Here is a 22,045-nt window from a genome sequence, read left to right on the forward strand (position 1 = left end):
TTGGGGGGTAAAAGCATTGTTATTTTATAAGGTGATCAAAAAAATTCTTCCCTCATGAGGCAATATTTGAAGAGACACGAAGGAAGTAAAGCAGTAAGGCATATGGGAGAAAAACAACCAAGGAAGAGAATACAGCAAATGCTAATGTCCTGAGGTGCAAACTTTCTTGGAATTTTGAGAAATATCAAGGAGACTAGTATTAGAAAGAGCAGAGTAGATGGGGCAGAGAGTGACAGGAAATGTGCTCTAGAAGAAGTGGAAGGCTGGCTTACAACAGATCTTGTAAGTTTTTAGCTTTTACTCTGGAGTGGGAAGAAGTCCCTGGAGGGTTTTGAAAATATCTACACATTCAATGCAATCCCAGTCAAAATTGCACCAGCATTCTTCTCGAAGCTAGAACAAGCAATCCTAAAATTCATATGGGACCACAAAAGACCCTGAATAGCCAAAGTAATTTTGAAGAAGAAGACCAAAGCAGGAGGCATCACAATCCCAGACTTTAGCCTCTACCACAAAGCTGTAATCATCAAGACAGCATGGTATTGGCACAAAAACAGACACATAGACCAATGGAATAGAATAGAAACCCCAGAACTAGACCCATAAAAGTACGGCCAACTCATCTTTGACAAAGCAGGAAAGAATATCCAATGGAAAAAAGACAGTCTCTTTAACAAATGGTGCTGGGAGAACTGGACAGCAACATGCAGAAGGTTGAAACTAGACCACTTTCTCACACCATTCACAAAAATAAACTCAAAATGGATAAAGGACCTGAATGTGAGACAGGAAACCATCAAAACCCTAGAGGAGAAAACAGGAAAAGACCTCTCTGACCTCAGCTGTAGCAATTTCTTACTTGACATATCCCCAAAGGCAAGGGAATTAAAAGCAAAAATGAACTATCGGGACCTCACTAAGGTAAAAAGGTTCTGCACAGCAAAGGAAACAATGAACAAAACTAAAAGGCAACCAACGGAATGGGAAAAGATATTTGCAAATGACATATTGGACAAAGGGCTAGTATCCAAAATCTATAAAGAGCTCACCAAACTCCACACCCGAAAAACAAATAATCCAGTGAAGAAATGGGCAGAAAACATGAATACACACTTCTCTAAAGAAGATATCCAGATGGCCAACAGGCACATGAAAAGATGCTCAGCGTCGCTCCTCATCAGGGAAATACAAATCAAAACCACACTCAGATATCACCTCACGCGAGTCAGAGTGGCCAAAATGAACAAATCAGGAGACTATAGATGCTGGAGAGGATGTGGAGAAATGGGAACCCTCTTGCACTGTTGGTGGGAATGCAAACTGGTGCAGCCGTTCTGGAAAACAGTGTGGAGGTTCCTCAAAAAATTAAAAATAGACCTACCCTATGACCCAGCAGTAGCACTGCTAGGAATTTACCCAAGGGACACTTGTACCCCAATGTTTATGGCAGCACTCTCAACAATAGCCAAATTATGGAAAGAGCCTAAATGTCCATCAACTGATGAATGGATAAAGAAATTGTGGTTTATATACACAATGGAGTACTACGTGGCAATGAGAAAGAATGAAATATGGCCCTTTGTAGCAATGTGGATGGAACTGGAGAGTGTTATGCTAAGTGAAATAAGCCATACAGAGAAAGACAGATGCCATATGTTTTCACTCTTACATGGATCCTGAGAAACTTAACAGGAACCCATGGGGGAGGGGAAGGAAAAAAAAAAAAAAGAGAGAGGTTAGAGTGGGAGAGAGCCAAAGCATAAGAGACTCTTAAAAACTGAGAACATGGGGCGCCTGGGTGGTGCAGTCGGTTAAGCGTCCGACTTCAGCCAGGTCACGATCTCGCGGTCCGTGGGTTCGAGCCCTGCATCAGGCTCTGGGCTGATGGCTCAGAGTCTGGAGCCTGTTTCCGATTCTGTGTCTCCCTCTCTCTCTGCCCCTCCCCCGTGCATGATCTGTCTCTCTCTGTCCCAAAAATAAATAAACGTTGAAAAAAAAAAAACTGAAAACAAACTGAGGGCTGATGGGGGGTGGGAGGGAGGGGAGGGTGAGTGATGGGTATTGAAGAGGGCAACTCTTGGGATGAGCACTGGGTGTTGTATGGATACCAATTTGACAATAAATTTCATATATTTAAATAAATAGATAAATAAAGTGGAAAAAAATGAAAAGAAGAATGGAATGATCACTACACTGTAGCCAACGGGATGAGAACAGACTGTATGGAGCATGAGAGAGAGGCAAACTGGTTAAGAGGTTAGAGCAAAACTACAGGTAAGCTGAATGCAGCAACATGTAAAAAGAATTACACACCATGACCAGTGGGATTATTAGAGAAATGCAAGATTGGTTTAAAGGCTGAATATTAATTAATGTTATATGCCACATTAAAAGAATGCACTTATCATCTCGATAGATGTAGGAAAAAAACAAAACAATCCAATGTCCTTTCATGATAAAAATGCTTAACAAACAGAAAGGGAAGAGAACTTCTTCAACCTGGTAAAGGGTATTTACAAAACACCCACAACTAACATCATAAACTATACAGGAAGACTGGATGCTTTTCCACTAAGAACAGGAAGAATACAGGATGGTCATTCTCACCACTTCAATTCAACATTTCTCTGGAGGTTCTAGCCAGAGTAATTAAGTAAGAAAATTAAATAAAAGCTTCCAAACCATAAAGGAAGAAATAAAACTGTCTCTCTTTGCAGATTATCTTGTATGTAGAAAAATCTAACACAGCTACAAACAAAACAAAACAAAAACAAAAAACAAAAATTATTAAAGCTGAAACTGAGTCATCAATGCTACTGGATACAATATAAACACACAAAAACCATTGTGTTTCTATACCCTTGCAATGAACAATCTAAAGAAAAATAAGAAAATAATTCCATCTATAGTAGCATCACAAAGTATAAAATACTTAGAAATAAGTACATTTAATAAGTACAAGACTTATACACTGAACACTGGAAAACATTGTTGAAAGAAATTAAAGAAGACCTAAGCAAATGGAAGGCCCTCCCATGTTCACATTTTAGATCTAATGTTGTTAAAGATGACGATACATTTTTGTATCGTAGAAAGTTGATCTACAGATTCAGCACAATTATTCTCAAAATCTCAGCTGCCTTTTTGGAAGCAACTGAGAAGCTGATAATAAAATTTATATGGAAATACAGGGGCTCATAACAGTTTCTAAAGTAATTTTGGAAAAAAAGAACAAGGTTGGAAAACTCACTTCTCAATTTTAAAAAACTTTCTGCAAAGCAACATTGATCAAGACAGGGCGGTACTGATGTAAGGATAAACATATAGATCAATGAAATAGAATTGAGAATCCAGAAATAAGCACAGGTATCTGTGATCATCTGACTTCAACAAATATGCCAATGCCATTTAATGGGCAAAGGTAGAGCCTTTTAAACAAATAGTACTGGGACAAATTGAATATCCACATCCAAAACCATGAAATCAGATGCCCACCTCATACCATATACAAAAATTTACTCAAAATTAATCAAAGACCTAAATGTATGAGCTAAAAATGTTAAAATCTTGGAAGCAAACATAGGGATAAATCTTCACAACCTTGGGGTAGGCAATGTTTCTTAGATATAACACTAAAACACAAGCAACAAAAGAAAAAAAATTAGATTTCATCAAAATCAACTTTTATGTTTCAAAGGACACTATCAAGTAAATGAAGTTAAACCCACAGAATAGGATCAAGTGCTTGCAAATCATACATCTGATAAAGACATATCCAGAATATGTAAAGAACTCTTAAAACAGTAGTAAAATAATTCAGTTAAAAATGGGCAAAGGATCTGAATAAACATTTTTCCAAAGAAAATACACAAATGACCAATAATCATATGAAGAGAGCTCAACATTCATCAAATGCAAATCAAAAGTGGGATACCACTCATACCCATTAGCAAGGCTATTAAAACACACACACACACACACACACACACACAAAAAACCCAGAAGGGCTACCTGGGAGGCTCAGTCAGCTAAGCATCTGACTTTGGCTCAGGTCATGATCTCACGGGTTCATGGGTTTGAGCCCCACATCGGGCTCTGTGCAGACAGCTCAGAGCCTGGAGCCTGCTTCAGATTCTGTGTCTCCCTTGCTCTCTGCCCCTCCCCTGCTCATGCTCTGTCTCTGTCTCTCAAAATGAATACACGTTAAAAAAAAAAAAAAAAAAGAAAATAACAAGTATTGGTAAGAACGTGCAGAAATTGGAAACTTCTTACACTACTAGTGGGAATGAAAATCATGCAGCTGCTTTGGAAAATAGCCTGACATTTCCTCGAAAGATTAAACTCAGAATTACCATACAGCCCAGCACTTCTACTCATAGGTATATGGCCAAGAGAAGTGAAAACATATGTTCATACAAAAACTGATAATGGATGTTCATAGCAGCATTATTTATAATATCCAAAAGACAGAAACAACAGAAATGGGCAACCATATGTGGCATATCCATTGTTAAAAATAAGACAACAGGCCCCAGATAGAGTCACTTGTGTAAGCCTCATGTAACCAAAACAAAACCTAATTACAGTTTCAACTCTCCCAGAAATAGAATCTTAAGCCCATCAATCAGAACTCACCTGATTAGAACCAGTTTATTTGACTGATAAACTGGGACATCCCCTAAAGGAAAGTAACTTTATGCAAACCAGTGTGTTTTTTGCTCACTATTACTTCCTTGTTCCTGCTCTCTTCTGCCTGTGAAAATCTTTCATTTATATTTTCAAGTCTTCCCTTCTGCCTATAAACACCCTTTCTGTCTGCTAGATTGGACGTTGCCTGATTTGAATTTATTTTTGTTCAAACAATCTCTTAAAATTTTTAATATGCCCCAGCTTATCTTTTAACACCATGTGATGGAATATTATTTGGCCATAGAAAGGAAATGAAGTGCTGATAGATGCTACAGCATAGAAGAACCTTGAAAGTATTATGCCAAGTGAAGGAGGCCAGTCACAAAAAACACATATTGCATGATTCTATTTCTATGAAATGTCTAGAAAAGGCAAAAGCATGGAGACAAAAAGTAGATAAGTGGTTATTTAGGGCTGGGGGGAATGTGGGGACTGGGGGAGTGATAGCTAATGGGCACAAGGTTTCTTTTGGAGCTGATGAAAGTGTTCTAAAAATGATTATGCCTATTGTTGCACAACTTTGTGGTATACTCACAACCACCGAATGGGACACCTAAAGTGGTGAATTGTGTAGAATATGAACTAAATCTCAGTAAACTTGTTATAAGAAAAAAGACAAACTTTGCACCAGGTAATCTAGGTTTAACTCCCATCTCTGTCCCGGACTGGCTGTGTAACTTTACAAAATGTTACTTAACTTGCATACGCCTCAGTCTCGCCGTAAATAAACGGCGATAATAATAGTTTCCATCTCACAGGGTTATTGTAAGGGTTGAGAGCCAGTACGTGTAAAGGTCTGATAAAGAAAAAGTGTTATCACTTACTCTACTCTTACTGTATAGATTCCCAAATAAGTGCTCCTTCCCTATGACCTTGACGTCCGGTTCTATTTTCATGACTCTATTTGAAAGAGTAGGTGGTGGGCTCGTTCTACGGGGGGCTCTTCTTTTTAGAGAACCGAGGGAGAGCAAAACCGAAACGAATCTGAAAGCAAAGGCATCTTCAGGCCGGCAACTTTCGCCCAGTTTGACCCTCTAGGCTTCCCGTTCCTTACTCCTCAGCACGCACGCGCAGGAGCCAGGTGCCCTTTTCGTCTTCCTGCCTCTGTTACTTTGACAATGGCGGCTCGCGCTGTGGGCTTGTTGGCCAGTTTACCCCTCTGTGCTCAGAGAAGTCAAGTGCTGCGTCCTATCCACAGGCTTCTCAGTTGCCCAAGAACTGTGGCCGCAGAAATTAAAAGAGAAGAGCAGTCGTCGGGGAGCGTGGAGACAGGTGATGGCGCCGTGTCCTCGGTTTGCTCTGTAGCCGCGACCCACCGCGGGCGAGGGAAGGGGGAAGAGACTGGGATCGCGGGCGAGCGCGTGGCCCGTGGACACGGCCGAGGAGCCTTTGGCAATAGGGTGAGGTTGTGTCCCATCCTCCTCTAATGTCACTAGGGGAATTTAGAGCCACCCGTTGCTCATGGTAGTAGTGGGGTGTGATGTTAATTCGGGGAGGCCTGTGCACAAATAAATCTTTGTGAAGTTCAGGCCACGAGCACAGTTTGCTTATATTTTATACTTTGATAAAATACAGGGATAACAGTGATGCCACATATCGGTCAGTTGCTTCATTCACAAATGTATCTGATTTACAAGCTGTTGGAGGACGGGTGTATTGAAGCATTAATGAGTAACAGTATTCCTCGCTTCCGAATGTAGGATTCTGCCTGTGAAAATTATTGAATTTTGCTTTATTCTTTTGGCCGTTTTAGTAACCTGGTAACGGGTTTGCATTCACTGGAACTGAATGCCGACCCGGAGACGTTCTAAATTTATATGCTTCTTTGCGTATTATTGAAGCCCTGTTGTGACCCCCAAGAGCTGTATCTTCTTTACAATTTTTAAAACAATCTAGCAAAAAATGTTTCATTGTCTCCACTTAGCAGGTGTAGAAAGAGGCTAAAAGAACCCAGCAACTTGGGTAAGGTTACATATCGAGTTAATTTAGATCTCGAGTGAAGTTAATAGGCAAAATGTTTATTTCTACCATTTCTTGGAGCTGTAGTTTTAAGAGAGAAAATTACTTCTGGTAGTAGTTTTATAGTAGGCTGAACAAGTAAAATGTTTCCTCCTAAAATAAATGGTAGGATTTTTCTTCTCCTCAGACTGTAAATAAAGGGTCGTATTGACAGGGAGTGGAAGTGTTACTTAATATGACTTTTCATGGAAATACTGATTGGATTGTTTTTGGTAGAAGCTGTTTCTGTTAAAAATTCTTAAGTAACTGAAAATTTGAGTAAGAATTCTGCCAAAGAAGCTGTTTTAATTTAGCATCTGAATAGTTTAAATTTGGGAGTATTTTCATATGCTCTTTGAGAAAATAGAACTCTGTAAAGTTGGTACGGAAGGAGTTATTACTCGTTTATAGATGAGAAAACAGGCTAGTCCAAGTGGCTAGCTCAAACTTATCCATCTATTAAGTAGCAGTGATAAGGAAAAAACCTGATTCCAAGGCTGTACTCTTCATTTAGTACAGCTTTGTTGTTTTTGTTAGAAAATGTGTTTCATTTTGTATCATATAACTGGCTAAATATACAGGGACTCTTGTGGTGTGCAACAAAATCATCATTTGAATTTCTTTTCCATTTTTAAAAAGAGAAGGAAGTAACTGCACCTTATACTCAGAAGCATAAAATTTTATCATTGGAAGGAACTTGGGAAATATCCAGTTGAGGTTTCCATTTAATGTGAGAACTCATTGGAAAACATTCCCAGTAATGTTTTCTAGTAACAAGGAACACACTATTTCATAAATCAGCTAATTCCATCTTTGGGTTCTAATGGTTTGAAAATGTTGTAATGAGCTAAAATCTACTAATTTCCCATTTCCATGTTAGTTTTGACATAGCTTTCATTTGAGTAGTGGAAAAGAACCCCGATTTTAAGAGTAAGAATATACAGTGTATATAGTGTATTATACTCTTTGGGATGCAGGTGACAGAAGCTAAGTCAAATTAGCTTAAGTAGAAAGGGGAGAATGTACCAACCCATGTAGCCAAACTCCAGAAAGAGCCAACTGCTTTAAGGTCAACTGGGTGGATATGGTCAATGTGCGGTAGTGTTTTCTTCAGCTGTTTTTTGGTGGCCTCCTTACCTCAGATTCTTCCGCATGGAGGCATGACCACCAGCAGCTTCAAGTTTACATGCGTATAGCCTTTTCCAAAGGGAAGAATAAGATAATCTTATACCTAAATTTGAAGAATTCTGAGAAGGAGCTTTTGATTGATCACACCCCCACCTCTTGGACCAAGAGGAGCTTTCCAAAATAGTCTGATAATCTTAGTCTCTCCGAGGGGATGAGGGTCAGTATCCTAGGTAGGATAACAATATTGACAGCCCCCCACAACCTCATAGAGTGGTTTCCTGCCAGCAGGGGTGTGCTATCACTTAAACAAGGGGGACAGAGGCTAGGCAATCAGATAACAGATAGCAATCTAGAAGATGCTATCCAGCTTATTAGATATTTTGTGCAAGGTTTTTTTTTTTTTTTTTTTCTTTTTTACCAGTAATGATACCTGCTCCATCACAAAGCTTATTCTGAGATTTGAAATAGAGCGTATTTGTAGAGGCTTGGAAAACTGAAGTGCTACACGAACAGAGGGTTTGCTGTTAAGAGTTGAAGACAGCATTCGGGTTCTCATTAGTTTTCCTCCAGGCTGCAAATCCCGCTTAGTCTACAGTAATTCTCTGTCAGCTTCTAGACCTTTTACCACTCCTCGCCAGGTGGTCTCTGTTTCATCAGTATCCTTCATATCCATTATGGCCACAGTAGAACATATACTTCGTACGTGGCCTGACCAGTAAATAGTAAAGAAATGCTGTTATCCCTTGAATTTGTGTTTTTAAGAACATTTGTTTCCATGAAGTTTGGAATTTTATAGATGTATATATATCTGTTCATTCCCTGTGTACATCCCAGAGGTGAAGACGTTGCTTTGACTCATTTTGAGCTTTCATCAAATCAAACTTTTGGGCCTCTTTTATGCAACTGCTTCTAGGTTAATTTTCTTCCCCATTATGTCATTGTGTCTTTATTATTTTTTTTTTAATGTGTATTTATTTTGAGAGAGAGAGAGCGAGCGAGCAGGGGAGGGGAAGAGAGAGAGGGAAACAGAGAATCTTGAGCAGGCTCCGCACTGTCTGCACGGAGCCTGGTGTGGGGCTGGAACTCATGAACCTGTGAGATCATGACCTGAGCTGAAGTCAGGAGCCAGGCACTTAACCGACTGAACCACCCAGGTGCCCCGATGTTGTTTTCGATTTTAAGTGCAGGACAGTATTTAGTCTTAGTTTTTTTATTAAGTTTATGCTTACCAGATTATGTCATCAAGACCATTGAAATTGAGTCTGTCATAATATATTAGCACTTACTACTTTATTCGTAGGTTTGATAAACCTTTTGAAGGAATAAATTTAAACTTCCTGAACTTTTTGTCCCCCCTTCACAACTTTGTCCTCATCATTTTTACCTACTGTTGTTCAGGCCAGAGCTGTAAATACTTTAGATTGTACTTCTCCCAGCTTTTTAAGCAGATTTCTTCATCTTTTATCAGACTTCTCTATCAATCTTAAATTCAGTCTCTCCTCTTTCTTAGTGATCAGCTGCAGGGATATACTTGCATAAAAATCAAAGACATTGTATGCAGATGATATTGCGGTATTGTTTGTAATAGTGACAGGAGGTAAACCATCTGAATATCAGTAGAGAATTGGCTAAACTGTGATAAATTAACAAGAATACACAGTTACTTTTATTTATTTTTTTTACACAGTTACTTTTAAAATGAGGTAGACATATACTGATACAGATATCCCCAGTGTATTAAATTTTTAAAGGCATATTATAAAACAATGTGAAATATGATTTTGGTAATTTTGTGTAAAAAATGTTTATCTGTGGAGAAATGCAAATATTTGTATATGCCTTAAAAATGTATGAAAACATAGGTACCAAACTTAATAGTTGAGTGTTATTAGGAGCAGAGAACTAGGGAAGGATTTATACTTAAACTTTATAAAATGTAATAATTTGACTTTACTTTTACAATAAGCATTTAGGCAACAGACTGGACTCCGTAAAAATCAGAGACAAGAATGTGTAAGTGGTAGTTACAAAGGGAAAAGTGGGTGAGGTGGTCTAGGCAGAGCCTTTATCAAAAAAAAAAAAAAGAAGAAGAAGAAGAAGAAGAAGAAGGAAATAGGGACTAATTGGAAGGACTGTCAGTGGACTTGAGATCACAGTTAATAGTAATAGTCCCTGTCCTCAATATCTAGAAGACATATATTCTTCCATATTGTTAAGTTTACAACACCGTGAATTACGTTCTTTCACAGATGTTGAAGTAAGGTAATATGGAGGTGGAGGAGATACCTACCATGGGAAGTCAGAAGTCTTCGCAGACCTATGGGAGGATGAATGGGAGTGTTCGGGGCAGAAAATGAGAAGGTGGGCATTCCAGTCAGAGACAAGAAGATAGTCAAAGTTCACAGTGTGTGGGGTACCTTAAGTGAACACTGCAGAAGGAGGAAATGGTAGAAGGAAATGGTAGACGTTGAAGAGGAGAGATGGGGCAAAATGCCAATAACTATCCCCATGCTGTTGGGTTTAGGCTTGATCTTGAATGCAGTAGGGAAGCTATTGAAAGGTTTGAAGCAGGGCAGTCAAAGAATACGACTTTTTTTAAAAGATTGATTTATAAAGATCACTTTGGCACCAGAGAATGGCTTGAAAAGGAAAAGACCAGCGTGAATAAGACCATTTGAGGAATCTGGCTGTTGTGATACAGGCCTTGAAACAAGAGATTGATGTTAAAGAATTGGCATCCGGAATGGAGATGTGGACCACCCCTATTTAAGAGATGTATTTTCAGCATCTCGTACAGTGAAGGCAGGAATCAAACTCAGCATGTGTTTGATCAGTTAGAAACGTGGGGTATGTCAGGGCTAAGAGTTCTGTGGTGTGCCACTGGAGACTGCCTCCAGGCCTTTGCTAACCAACAGGGTTTAGGGTACAGCGAGCTCTTACTGCATTAACACACATTTCTGTCTTGTCCATGAGAATGTCTTGGAGTTTGCTGAGATCACGGTACAGTGTGTTTGCAGTATTCCTTGATCTATCAGTTTTATAACCTTTTGAAAGGAGTCGAAAAGCATCTGCTGATTTCCATGTTATCAGTTATATTTTCTGTACTATTTAATCTCTTTGGAATTTTTTGTGGGTATTGTTACCAGACTTGGTGGTTTATAATCTCTAGAATCTACCATTCCAGATATTTAAAAGAAACACTTTTAGGCCACCCAACTAGAAGTTAAGTATCTTGGAGGAAAAAATATGTTGCTAAAATTCAGCATTTGGCTTTAATACACTCTTAGAACTCAAATGATTTTCTTTCTCCTTATACTTGGTTGTTGATTCTTCATTTGTGGTCAGTTGATTATTAATATCTAATTCTTGACTGTTACAGCTCTTGTCTTCATTTTCTGTGATGGTAAAGCCCCCAGCCCTAGTTTGGTTTTGAATGAAAAAAGAAATTACCCCCTATTTCTTTAGTAAAATTACCATGAATTCTTAAGGACAGCAGCTGAGTTTTAAATTGGTTGATGTACCTGTTGTACACAACACAAGATAGTTGGTAACGCACTGTTAATTGTTTGAGCTAGATCAAGACCCGTGACAAAGAAAAACAACAGTAACTTACTATAATGCATTAAAGTTATTTTTTAAGTTTATTTATTTATTTTGATAGAAAGAGTGGGGGAGGGGCAGAGAAGAAGAGAGAGGGAATTCCAAGCAGGTTCCACAATGTCTATGCAGAGCCTGACACGGGGCTCGAACCCATGAACCCTGAGATCATGACCTGGGCCGAAATCAAGAGTCTGACTAAGCCATCCAGGTGACCCAATACGTTGAAGTTCTAAACTTCATTCTCATTTACACTCAGGTTTATAATAATTTCTTTTAGGCTTTGGTATGTTACAACCTTGTACAGGTTTTATATGTATGTATTTGGGGTAGTGTTAAATGGGTGATTTTACGTTCCTGATTTGGCTTCTAAAACTTTGTGGATATTTCTCTTTTCAGTGCTCTGCATTGAATATAGTAAATCAAAACTGGGAAAGTGGACAGTATTAGTGATCATTACAGGAGAATGGTAAATGAAAATCGAAAGTAGTATAGCTTCATTCTTTTACAGGTGAAGAAGAAAGAAGATGAGATTTGGATAAAGTGGTTTTAGTCAGCTATAAAATCTGTATATGCCTTATCAAAATATGCTTTACATTTTATATTTGTGTGTTTGTGTTTTTGTGTTGGAAATATTTTGTCTCATTCATAGGCCCTGAAGGCAGGACTCCCAAAAAGACATTCTCTGAGGTGCAGAAAGAAAGACGAGAACAGGCACAGCGAACCGTTTTGATACATTGTCCAAATAAAATCAGTATAAAAAAGTTTCTAAAATATTTATCCCAACATGGACCTATTAATAATCATTTCTTCTACGAGAGCTTTGTAAGTATTTGAAAAACAGTCTGACATTCACGCTTTTGAAAGTTAAACGTTCCATTCATTATTTGCAGTGTGGTAAAGTTAGATTCTCTTTTGATATCTTACATCCCTCTTTAAATTTCTTTAATGATCTTTTTATAGGAGAATAAAAATCCTTATGGTATTATTACTATGGGATTATGTAATTTATAACTGACTGATTCCATTATTTGAATCCTTTAAGTAGTCTCTTACTGATAAAGTCCAAGGGGAGGGGATTTTTGTTTTGCCTTTTAATTTTCTCTTTCATCATTGTTTTCAGCTTCTGTTGACTCTTACCAGTTTATAGTGTTCCTTTTCTTAATCTGCTTGTAATGATTAAAACCAGTGCTTGTGTTAGAAGTATATCATTTGTAAATTTAAAAAATCAATATTTTTTTAGTATTACAATAATTGTTTGGAAATTTGAGCAAAAATCCTATTTAAAATATATCAGTCTGAGATGTGTTCTGTTTTTTCTTACATTTTTGGCATAGGGTCTTTATGCTGTTGTAGAATTTTGTCAAAAAGAAAGTGTAACTTCACTGCAGAATGGAACTCGTACTCCAAGTATGGGCACAGAGGCTGCAATTCCATTCAGATCACGTGTCTTCAATTTAAAGACGAAGAATCCGTCAAACCCGACTTCAGAACAGTCACGTGTACAATGTAGTATTCATGCACCTCCTTCTAGCAAGAAGCTTCTTGAGTTACTTTGTTACGCAGAAAGTGTAAGTTTGTAGGTATACTTCTCCAATATCTAAAAATGTGTGTGTGTGTGTGTGTATGACATTATTTTCTTTATTATAGGTTTTTATAAAATATTCAGACTACAGAATATGTTGAGTGAAAAGTGAAAGCAGTCCTTCCCCACTCTCCTCCCCCACACTCCGCTTGTATGCCTGGCAAGTAACCACAGTCTTACAGAGTTTTCAGCCTTTGGACTATTCAGGTTTTCTTTCTTCAGTCAAAATAATGGCATATAGTTGTACCTGGCATTTTTCTATAAATGTAAAAGTATCTTGGGGCACCTGGGTGGCTCGGTCAGTTGAGTTTCCAACTTCGGCTCAGGTCATGATCTCACAGTTCTTGAGTTCGAGCCCATATTGGGCTCACTGCTGTCAGCTTGTTGGATCTTCTGTCCACATGCCCCCCTGCCCCTGTCCCACTTGTGCTCTCTCAAAAATAAGAAGTATCTCAAAAAAAAAAAAACAAACCCAAAACCTCATTTCTGATTTAATCTATTTTTGCTGCCCTAACATTGTTTATATTAGTTTTGGCTTTATCAGTTCATGTTTTTGATCAAAGGGCTATTTTTTGTTTTGATTTTCTAATTTTAAAAATTTTATTTCTAACCTTACACATTTTCTTTACTCTCTGTTACTTGTTTTTCTTGATTTGAACATGTAGTTCAGTTATTTTCAATATTTTTTCCGAATATGGGCATTTGAAGCTATGATTTTTATTTTAAATACTCCAGTGCACAATTTCAAAAGGTGATGTTTTTAACACCAGTTTTCTGGTGAAGATGCAAGATTACTATTCTGAGGAGTTGAGGGATCTTGGGCTTTGGTTACCTGAAGCATTGCTTATTTCTTGTGTTTCCTGCCTTTAACATTGGTTCTTCTTCCTCCCCAACTTTGTTTAAAATGTCTAGCTTTGTGGTTGTTTTGACCTCTTTCTGGAGCATTTTAACTACTTTCATTTTCCTGAAACAATACTTTATACATATTGCATAAGAAATGTAGTGGTTTTGATTTTTGCTGATGTCATCATTCCTCAGTCCTTTTTTTTTTTGAAATTAATTTAACTATTTAAACCAATAAATCTAAAATATGCATTTCAGCATATAATCACTATACAGTTATTAATGAGATATTTTAGGTTTTTGTTTCAAAAAAATCATCAGATCTGGTGTGTATTTTGCACATACAGCACAACTCAGATCATACCAGCTATCTTGTCTCCATAATTCTCAAAGACATTGTGAGGGATATTTTCTCAGGGTGCGTAAGCTGTGGGCATGAGTGTATTCTATTTAAATATTAAATACCCAGATTCCTTGAGTAGGTTAGAGACTTGGACACATGATCCCCAGGTTATATGCAGACTGGTTGACTAACCATACTCTGGTTGACCATTAGCCGTAGAGACTTAGTAACCATTTGCCGAATAAATGGATCATGGTCTGGGCTAGCAATTGACTCCTAAACTTGTTTCATCAGAATTACCTATAAAACATACCAGAATTTTGCTTACTGGCCCCAACCACAGAGATGCTGACAATTTAGTTGTGGATTGAAGTGCCAACATTTGTATTTTTATTTTCATTTACTTATTTTTTTTTATTTTTCTATGGTTTTACACTTTATTATTATTATCATCATCACTCCTCAGTCCTTTTTTTTTTTTTTTTTTTTCAACGTTTATTTATTTTTGGGACAGAGAGAGACAGAGCATGAACGGGGGAGGGGCAGAGAGAGAGGGAGACCCAGAATCGGAAACAGGCTCCAGGCTCTGAGCCATCAGCCCAGAGCCTGACGCGGGGCTCGAACTCACGGACCGCGAGATCGTGACCTGGCTGAAGTCGGACGCTTAACCGACTGCGCCACCCAGGCGCCCCTCTCCTCAGTCCTTTTTAAAGGATATTTTTAAAACATCTGCTTTTAGGGTGGAAGGAAAAAAGTACATGTTTTTCAGCTCGGTCTCCAGAGCCATCGAATCTCTAGAAGTAAAATGGCAACTATCTTATGTGACCTGTACGTTTTCTGTATGTTGCTGCTTTTGTTTTGGCCAGCTAGATAGATGATCAGCTGAACACTCTGCTGAAGGAATTGCAGTTAACAGAGGAGAACACTAAGCTCCGATACCTCACCTGTTCTCTTATTGAAGATATAGCGGCTGCGTATTTCCTGGACTGTACTGTCAGACCCTTTGGCTCTTCAGTGAACAGTTTTGGGAAATTGGGATGTGACTTGGACATGTTTTTGGATCTGGATGAAATTGGAAAATTCAGCGCCAACAAGGTAATTGTATTGCTTTAGGTCACTAAAAGTAATCTTTGGACTTAATAAAATTATAACTTTATTTCTAAACTTTAATAAACATTGTGGTTAAAGAATATGGTCTATTTGATATTAACTCTTTGGAATTGTAAAGTCTTTCTTCGTATTGGTGTAGCGTAGAATCATTTTTTGTGACTATTCTACACATAATAAAATGATTATTTTTTCCTTGGGTTCTGAAGTTTTTCCATTAGGCCAAGGTTATTCATTGTCTTACTCAAATGATCTGTATCTTAACTAATTTTTTTTAATCTGTGTGATCTAGTTATTGAAATATTTTGAAATCTCATGATGTTTGTTTGGTTTTGTTAATTTCTCCTAGGAATTCTTTTGATTTTTGTTTTGTTCAAAGGCTGTGTTAGCAACGTGTAGGTATATAGGTGTATGATTATTATATCTTCTGACTGGGTTCATTTATCATTAAATTCTGTCTTTTATCTCTATACATGCTTTTTCCTTAAGTTCTTTTTTGTTAAGATGACCACTTGTTACTTCCTTCACGTATCTTCTGTATCTTCATTTTCAGCCTTTATACATGCTCCTGTATTTTGAATATCTCTGATGAATAGCAGATCACTGAATTTTGTGCTTTTACTCTGATCTTGAGTCTTTGAAGTCAATGTGTTTATTCATTATTATTGATAATTTTGGGGTTCATTTTTACTGTGTTATTTTTTATTTATGTTTTTCAGTGCTTTATCTTTGCTTTTCATTTCCTTTTCCTTCCTCCTGTTGGAGTCCTGCTTTTTTAAAAAAAAATAAAGGTGAAGTACAGTTGACACAATGTGACATAAGTCTCAGGTGTACAGTACTTAAAAAGATCATATGTTATGCTGTCCTCACCACAAGTGTCTGTCTTGTCACATCTGTCACCATACAATGCTCTTGCAGTACCAGTGACTGTATTCTCTGTCCTCTACCTTTTATTCCTGTGGATTGCTGCTTTATTCCTGCCTCATCCCACTTTCTCCTCTTCGAGTTTGGAAATTATATATTCCATTCAGTTCTTATTAACATGCATATGTAACAAGTAAAGTGAACCAGTATCTCTGCCATTCTCCCACACAATATAAGGGATGCTTTCGTTTAGTTACAACTTGGAAAAGGCTTCTGTGTGTTTATAAAATGTAGATTTTATAAATCTCTGTCTTCTCTTACGTATTTCAAACTAGGAATCTTCTCTACGTGGATGTCCAGTTGACACTTGAACCTACCATTTTGAAAATAAAACTTCTTTCATTCTTTGTAGATACTCTTGGTGAGTTTTTATGAAAGTGCTTAGGTATGTTTCACATGTTAATTAGTGGCATTTTCGTTTTCCTGATATTTGCCATCTTCTTTGATTCTAAGTTATCTCTCGTATCTCCCCCTTTATGTGCATCCTCAAAGCTATAGTGACACAGTTCCTTATAAACTCTCACTTAGATTAATGTCACAGTATGCTGTTTTCTACCTCATTTCTTGTGTCATGTCTTGGTTTTCCAATCTTCGGGCCGTACTGGAGTTATCCTAAAAGACTGATTGGATCTTCTCACAGACATAGAATGGGTCTTCTCGTTAGCATAGTATTGAAATGATCTGTCTCTTAATTAATTTTAGTAACGATTTCTCATTATATGTCTTTGTCTACCCAGTGTTCCAATCACATCATTTAATTACCAAATTATAAGGCACTTTTAGAACATGAATACTGGCTAATCTGTCTCTTCAGTGGGGAGTGCTCTTTCCCACTGTTCCCTGACTGCCGTTCCCTGGTAGTTTTCAAAGGCCAGTTCTTACTTTGTCTTCTTGACACCATCTTGATTTTTTTTCTTCTCAGAATTGATTACTCTTTTTTTTGTAGTATCTTGCTCATATTTCTGTCTGCAGATTCCTCCTATGTTATGTTTAGTTAGAGGCTGATATATTCCTCCCACTATATTGTAAGCTAGGGCAGGGCAGCAACCATGTCTGTTCATTTTCTTATCCCACACAGTGCCTGGCATAACTCAATATGTTCTGCTCAGTATATACTTACTGAATTAAAGTAATACAAAACACATAAAAATGAAATGGATCATTCTTAGTAAGACTAACATGTACTTGAAATTGTATTAAATTCCTGGCAGGGACACTTAAGTTGTGCAGGTTATTTTTATTTTAAGTAAAAGACTTTGCTAAATAATCAAGGAGTGTAATAATATACTGTAATGGCTAAAGCCCGGGCTCTAGAGCCAAATTGCAGAAGAGTAATTCTTCTACTTACTAGCTGGGTGATCCTCGATAAGTTATTTTGGTCTTCTCTGTGCCTAGATTTTTCTAGCTGTGAGATTGGGTTGGTGCTATAGCACCTGGCTTGTGGAGTGCCGGAGGGCTTCATCGAGCTAATACATGTGAAGCACGTAGGACGGTGCTCAGCGTGTAATAAGTGTTCCAATGTTGATCACCATCAGCAGCCATATTACTAGTTATTTCATTTTTATGCAAGTAGGAAACACACAGTTTTTTCCGTTGGAGGCAGAGGTAAGCGTTGGAAACTTTTAGTTGGGTCTTAGATTTCTGAAATATAGAGGTATTCCAAAAAGATGTTTTCAGAGACAGTGCTCCAATCCCACTAAGCAATTTGATGTTATTTGGTATGTAGGTTTAACTAATGAGATGTATTATAAATGTGTACCTTGAAATATGTGCGTGTTTAAGATTATAATAGCTTTGCTACTAGAAATATTAAGAATGAAATGTAATGAAAACCAAAAGCACTTTTAAATTCCCCTACTTCATGAAAGAGTCTCTTGGACAGCTTTGTGCAGTTGTGCACTCTCCTTCCTCTCCTCTTGGTTTGTGTCTCCTTTGGCACACCACCTTGCTTTATAATTCTGGGTGCTTATTTTATTCAGTCCGAGTTGAGGGGAGTTAGGAAGAGTGTGTTAGACTCTTGTATGTCTTTTAGCACTATGTAGAATATTTTGTGCATCACAGGCACCAGAAAGAGATGATTTGCTAATGAGTAAGGGAAAGTTATTTAGCAACTAAATTGTAAACTTTCATGTTTCTTAATGTGTGAACGATGCTCACAAGTGAAATGTGCTGCCTAAGTTATCACGAAGATCATTTTAGTACAAAATTAAAAAAATTTTTTTTTAATGTTTATTTATTTTTGAGAGAGAGACAGAGTGCGAGTAGGGGAGGGGAAGAGAGAGGGAGACACAGAATCCGAAACTCGCTCCAGGCTCTGCCCTGACACCCCCCAGAGCCCGAAGTGGGGCTCAAACTTGCAAACCACGAGACTGTAACTGAGCCAAAGTCCGATGCTTAACCGACTGAGCCACCCAGACAACTCAGTACAAAATTTTAAGCTAAAATCTTGCTCTTTTTCTAATAGGGTTTTTCTTTTTCTGATGGGGTTTTATGTATTACAGGATTTAGGTAACAGAAGTAAAAATTGGTGGCCAAGTCCTATCCTGTTCTCTAAATTATTGCTGTGGGCAAGGCGCTTACCTCGTGTTTTATTTTTATGAGATATTGGCATAATACCAGAGTAACTAGGAAGAACATAAAAATTTTTTAAAAATTTATCTGAAACAAAGAGGTGGCAGAGGAATAGCAAAATTCGTAAGAAATGTTTATTGATTTGGCTATCTGAGAAATTTCTCTTATTTTTATTTGTTTGTTAGAGGAGAGTAATTTAGGGGGGGGGTCTTATTTCTGCTCATTATAGATGTGCTTTTCATCATCTGCGTCTTCCATAATTGCAGTGTTTTATTCCATAATGCAGTGTTTTATTTCTCTGTGGAGTGCATTTATCTAAGTAGAATTACCCCATGTGGTTATTGATCTCTTGCTTCTTATATCAGCCAGATTAGGCCAGGTTATGCTTTGGTGATAAACACCTCCCCAAACTCTGCACCTCGCTGTTAATCTCTTGTTAAGGCTGTGTGGCCAAAGCAGGTCAGCAGGGGCACTCTGCACGGGTCTCTTAAGCACCCAGGCTGAGCAGCTTTCACCGCCCGTGCCCATGCTTCTAGCACCGAAGCAGTGGAAAGGCACAGTGGAGAATGGACCACTAGCTTTTAAAGCTCTGCCTGGAAGTGACTTGTGAAGCCTCTTTTCGTATTTCATTGGCGACAGCAAGTCACGTGACTGTGCTTCACTTTAGAGGGGCAGGAGTGGGACACCCTCCTAAATGTCAGAAAGGCGATGCAGAGTATTTGGCGAATACCTTCTGTAACTTCACATTCCTGCCTATAGTTCACAGCTAGTTCTAGTTTCTAGACTGGAACTCAATTACTGCATTACTCAAATCTATTTTTCTCTGGTGTCATTTTCACTTGTTGCCTCAGCGATTTTATTTTTGTCTCATTTGTAGTGAAAATCTCATTATCTCCTTTCTTCTGAGTACTTCTAACCCTTGCTTTGCATCTGAATCCAACACAGCTGATACTAGTCTGATACTAATCTCCCAATTCCCCCTTTTTTTTTCTATCCTGAGATTATTTCACCTCTAATCTGTCTCTTTCTTCTGGTACTGCTTTATCCTGATAGAAGATGTTTCTTTTTCTTTACTTTTCTGTTGAGTAGCTCTGTGCTCTATTTGTTGGTTATTCTTGTTTGGGTTCCTTCCCATATAAATTGGTATGTGTTTGAATTTTAAAATCGAATAGACCAGGGAACCAGAAGTTATTAAGATCTTTTAACAAAAGGACTAAGCTAGATTTTTGAAATTTTGATGCTCTTAAAGGAAATCCATTTTTTTTCTTCAATATAAAAGTTTCCTAGTTTAATAAAACGCTTGTCTCGATGACAGAAATAGAGAAAATACAACATGTTTATTTCTGGGGATTGTTTGTATACATGTCACACCTGTATATTTTTTAATGTCTTTTTTTCTGATTATAAAGTAATAGTTCCAGAAATGTATAATGTAAATATCTCTGATGGTCTCACCACTTGCAGAGGTAACTACTATGAATAATGTAATGAATTTTGTTCTGAATTTTTTTCCTCTGCAGGTAGAAATCCTTCTTTTTTATAATAAAACCCTTTATTTTTGCAGATTATAACCTGATTTTTTTTTTCCAGTTAATAGTGTCTTGGCAGTTCAGTCTACTGCATCTTTTTCAGTATTCCACTGAATGAATGTACTGTAATTTGCTTAACGAGTCCTTTATTTGTTAAGACAGGGTGCTGTCTTTTATTCCCCTCTTAATTGTCAACCGTATTAGTTAATATTCTTTGCTTATTCACAGATACCAGCTCAGACTAGCTTAAACAAAACTTTTAAAAAAGTAGAGGAAGTGTCATAGAACCCAAGGCAAGGAATGTGAATGAGTCTTAGGAAAGAACCAGAACTAGGAAGTGTAAATTATCAAGAGTACATGAGGTACTCAGTTTCTTTCCACATACTTGCTTTATTTTTCTTTCTTCCTTTCCCTTCCCCCTCTCTGCACCCCCATTGATTTTTTTTTTGAAAACATTTATTCATTTTTGAGAGAGAGTGTGAGCGGGAGACACAGAATCACAGAGAGAGAGGGAGACACAGAATCCGAAGCAGGCTCCAGGCTCTGAGCTGTCAGCACAGAGCCCAACGTGGGTCTTGAACTCATGGACTGAGAGATCACGACCTGTGCTGAAGTCAGATGCTTAACTGACTGAGCCACCCAGCCTCCCTTCTTCTTTTTTATTTTTAAGTTTATTTATTTTGAGAGATAGAGAATGCAAGCAGGGGAGGGGCAGAGAGAGAGCAAGAGAGAGAATCCTGAGCAGGCTCCACACGGTCAGTGCAGAGTCCGACATGGGGCTCGATCTTCCGAACCGTGAGATGATGATCTGAATGGAAGTCAAGAGTCAGACGCTTCACCAACTGAGCCACCCCGGTGCCCCTTGAATGTGTGTTTTTTGTGTTTTGTTTTGTTGAAAATGACTTAGAGCTTTCTTCTAGAGAGTTTATTTAAGAAATTCCTTCTTATTAAAAGCTCCCGTTTACAAATGTTTTTATTGTTCAGACCTCAGGAAATTTTCTGATGGAATTTCAAGTGAAAAATGTACCTTCAGAAAGAATTGCAACTCAGAAGATCCTGTCTGTGATAGGAGAATGCCTTGACCACTTTGGCCCTGGTTGTGTGGGTGTACAAAAAATCTTAAATGCTCGGTGTCCTCTCGTGAGGTTCTCACACCAGGCCTCTGGATTTCAATGTGATTTGACTACTAACAATAGGTACTATATCTTTGTTTTGTCATCTTAAATGTGAATATCATAAGGTGTTAGCATAGTTTTCCTTGTACAGAAACAGTGGCTTTGGACTTTTATACATGCTTTAATAATAACTTCAAAATTTTTTGAATACTTGGATTTAAAAATTGGAAATATTTTCTCTTAGATATATCTGTTGGCTTTTTGGTATTCATAAATAAAATGTTAGGACGCTGTGTTTGAAGTGTTAACATACCTAACGTCATCTGAGGAGAACTGTTTCATTGTTCTTACCTTACATAGCGTGATACCATGAAAACACCTGTAACAGATCTTCTGTATGTAGTCATCTAAGTATACTTAGAAAATAAAGTAGCACATTGGGTTTGACCCTGAACCTCTGGGTATAGACAACTTAGGGTCCTAAACCCAGATGGTGTTTGCTTCGGACGGAAAGTGGGTCGGAGCAGCTTCAGTCTGTATAAGTGTTTTCCTTAGCATATTTTCATTTTATTATCCTAGCAGCCTATTTCCTTAAAAAAATGGGGTGCGAGTGACA

At 37.8% G+C, this 22,045-nt stretch overlaps 1 protein-coding gene across 1 annotated transcript in view; it reads left to right on the forward strand.

Moving 5' to 3' along the window:
• Nucleotides 1–5,725: 5,725 nt before the first annotated feature.
• The window catches only part of LOC122473704 (mitochondrial poly(A) polymerase), a 32,492-nt gene continuing 16,172 nt past the window's right edge, over nucleotides 5,726–22,045 (forward strand). The window contains exons 1-5 of the mRNA XM_043564319.1: nucleotides 5,726–5,961; nucleotides 12,065–12,237; nucleotides 12,750–12,983; nucleotides 15,054–15,278; nucleotides 21,299–21,510. Of these exons, the coding sequence (XP_043420254.1) occupies nucleotides 5,808–5,961; nucleotides 12,065–12,237; nucleotides 12,750–12,983; nucleotides 15,054–15,278; nucleotides 21,299–21,510 (998 nt within the window). The 5' untranslated portion in view covers nucleotides 5,726–5,807. The remainder of the gene's footprint in view (nucleotides 5,962–12,064; nucleotides 12,238–12,749; nucleotides 12,984–15,053; nucleotides 15,279–21,298; nucleotides 21,511–22,045) is intronic.

Source organism: Prionailurus bengalensis, chromosome B4 (assembly GCF_016509475.1).
Source record: "Prionailurus bengalensis isolate Pbe53 chromosome B4, Fcat_Pben_1.1_paternal_pri, whole genome shotgun sequence".
Lineage (NCBI taxonomy): Eukaryota > Metazoa > Chordata > Mammalia > Carnivora > Felidae > Prionailurus > Prionailurus bengalensis.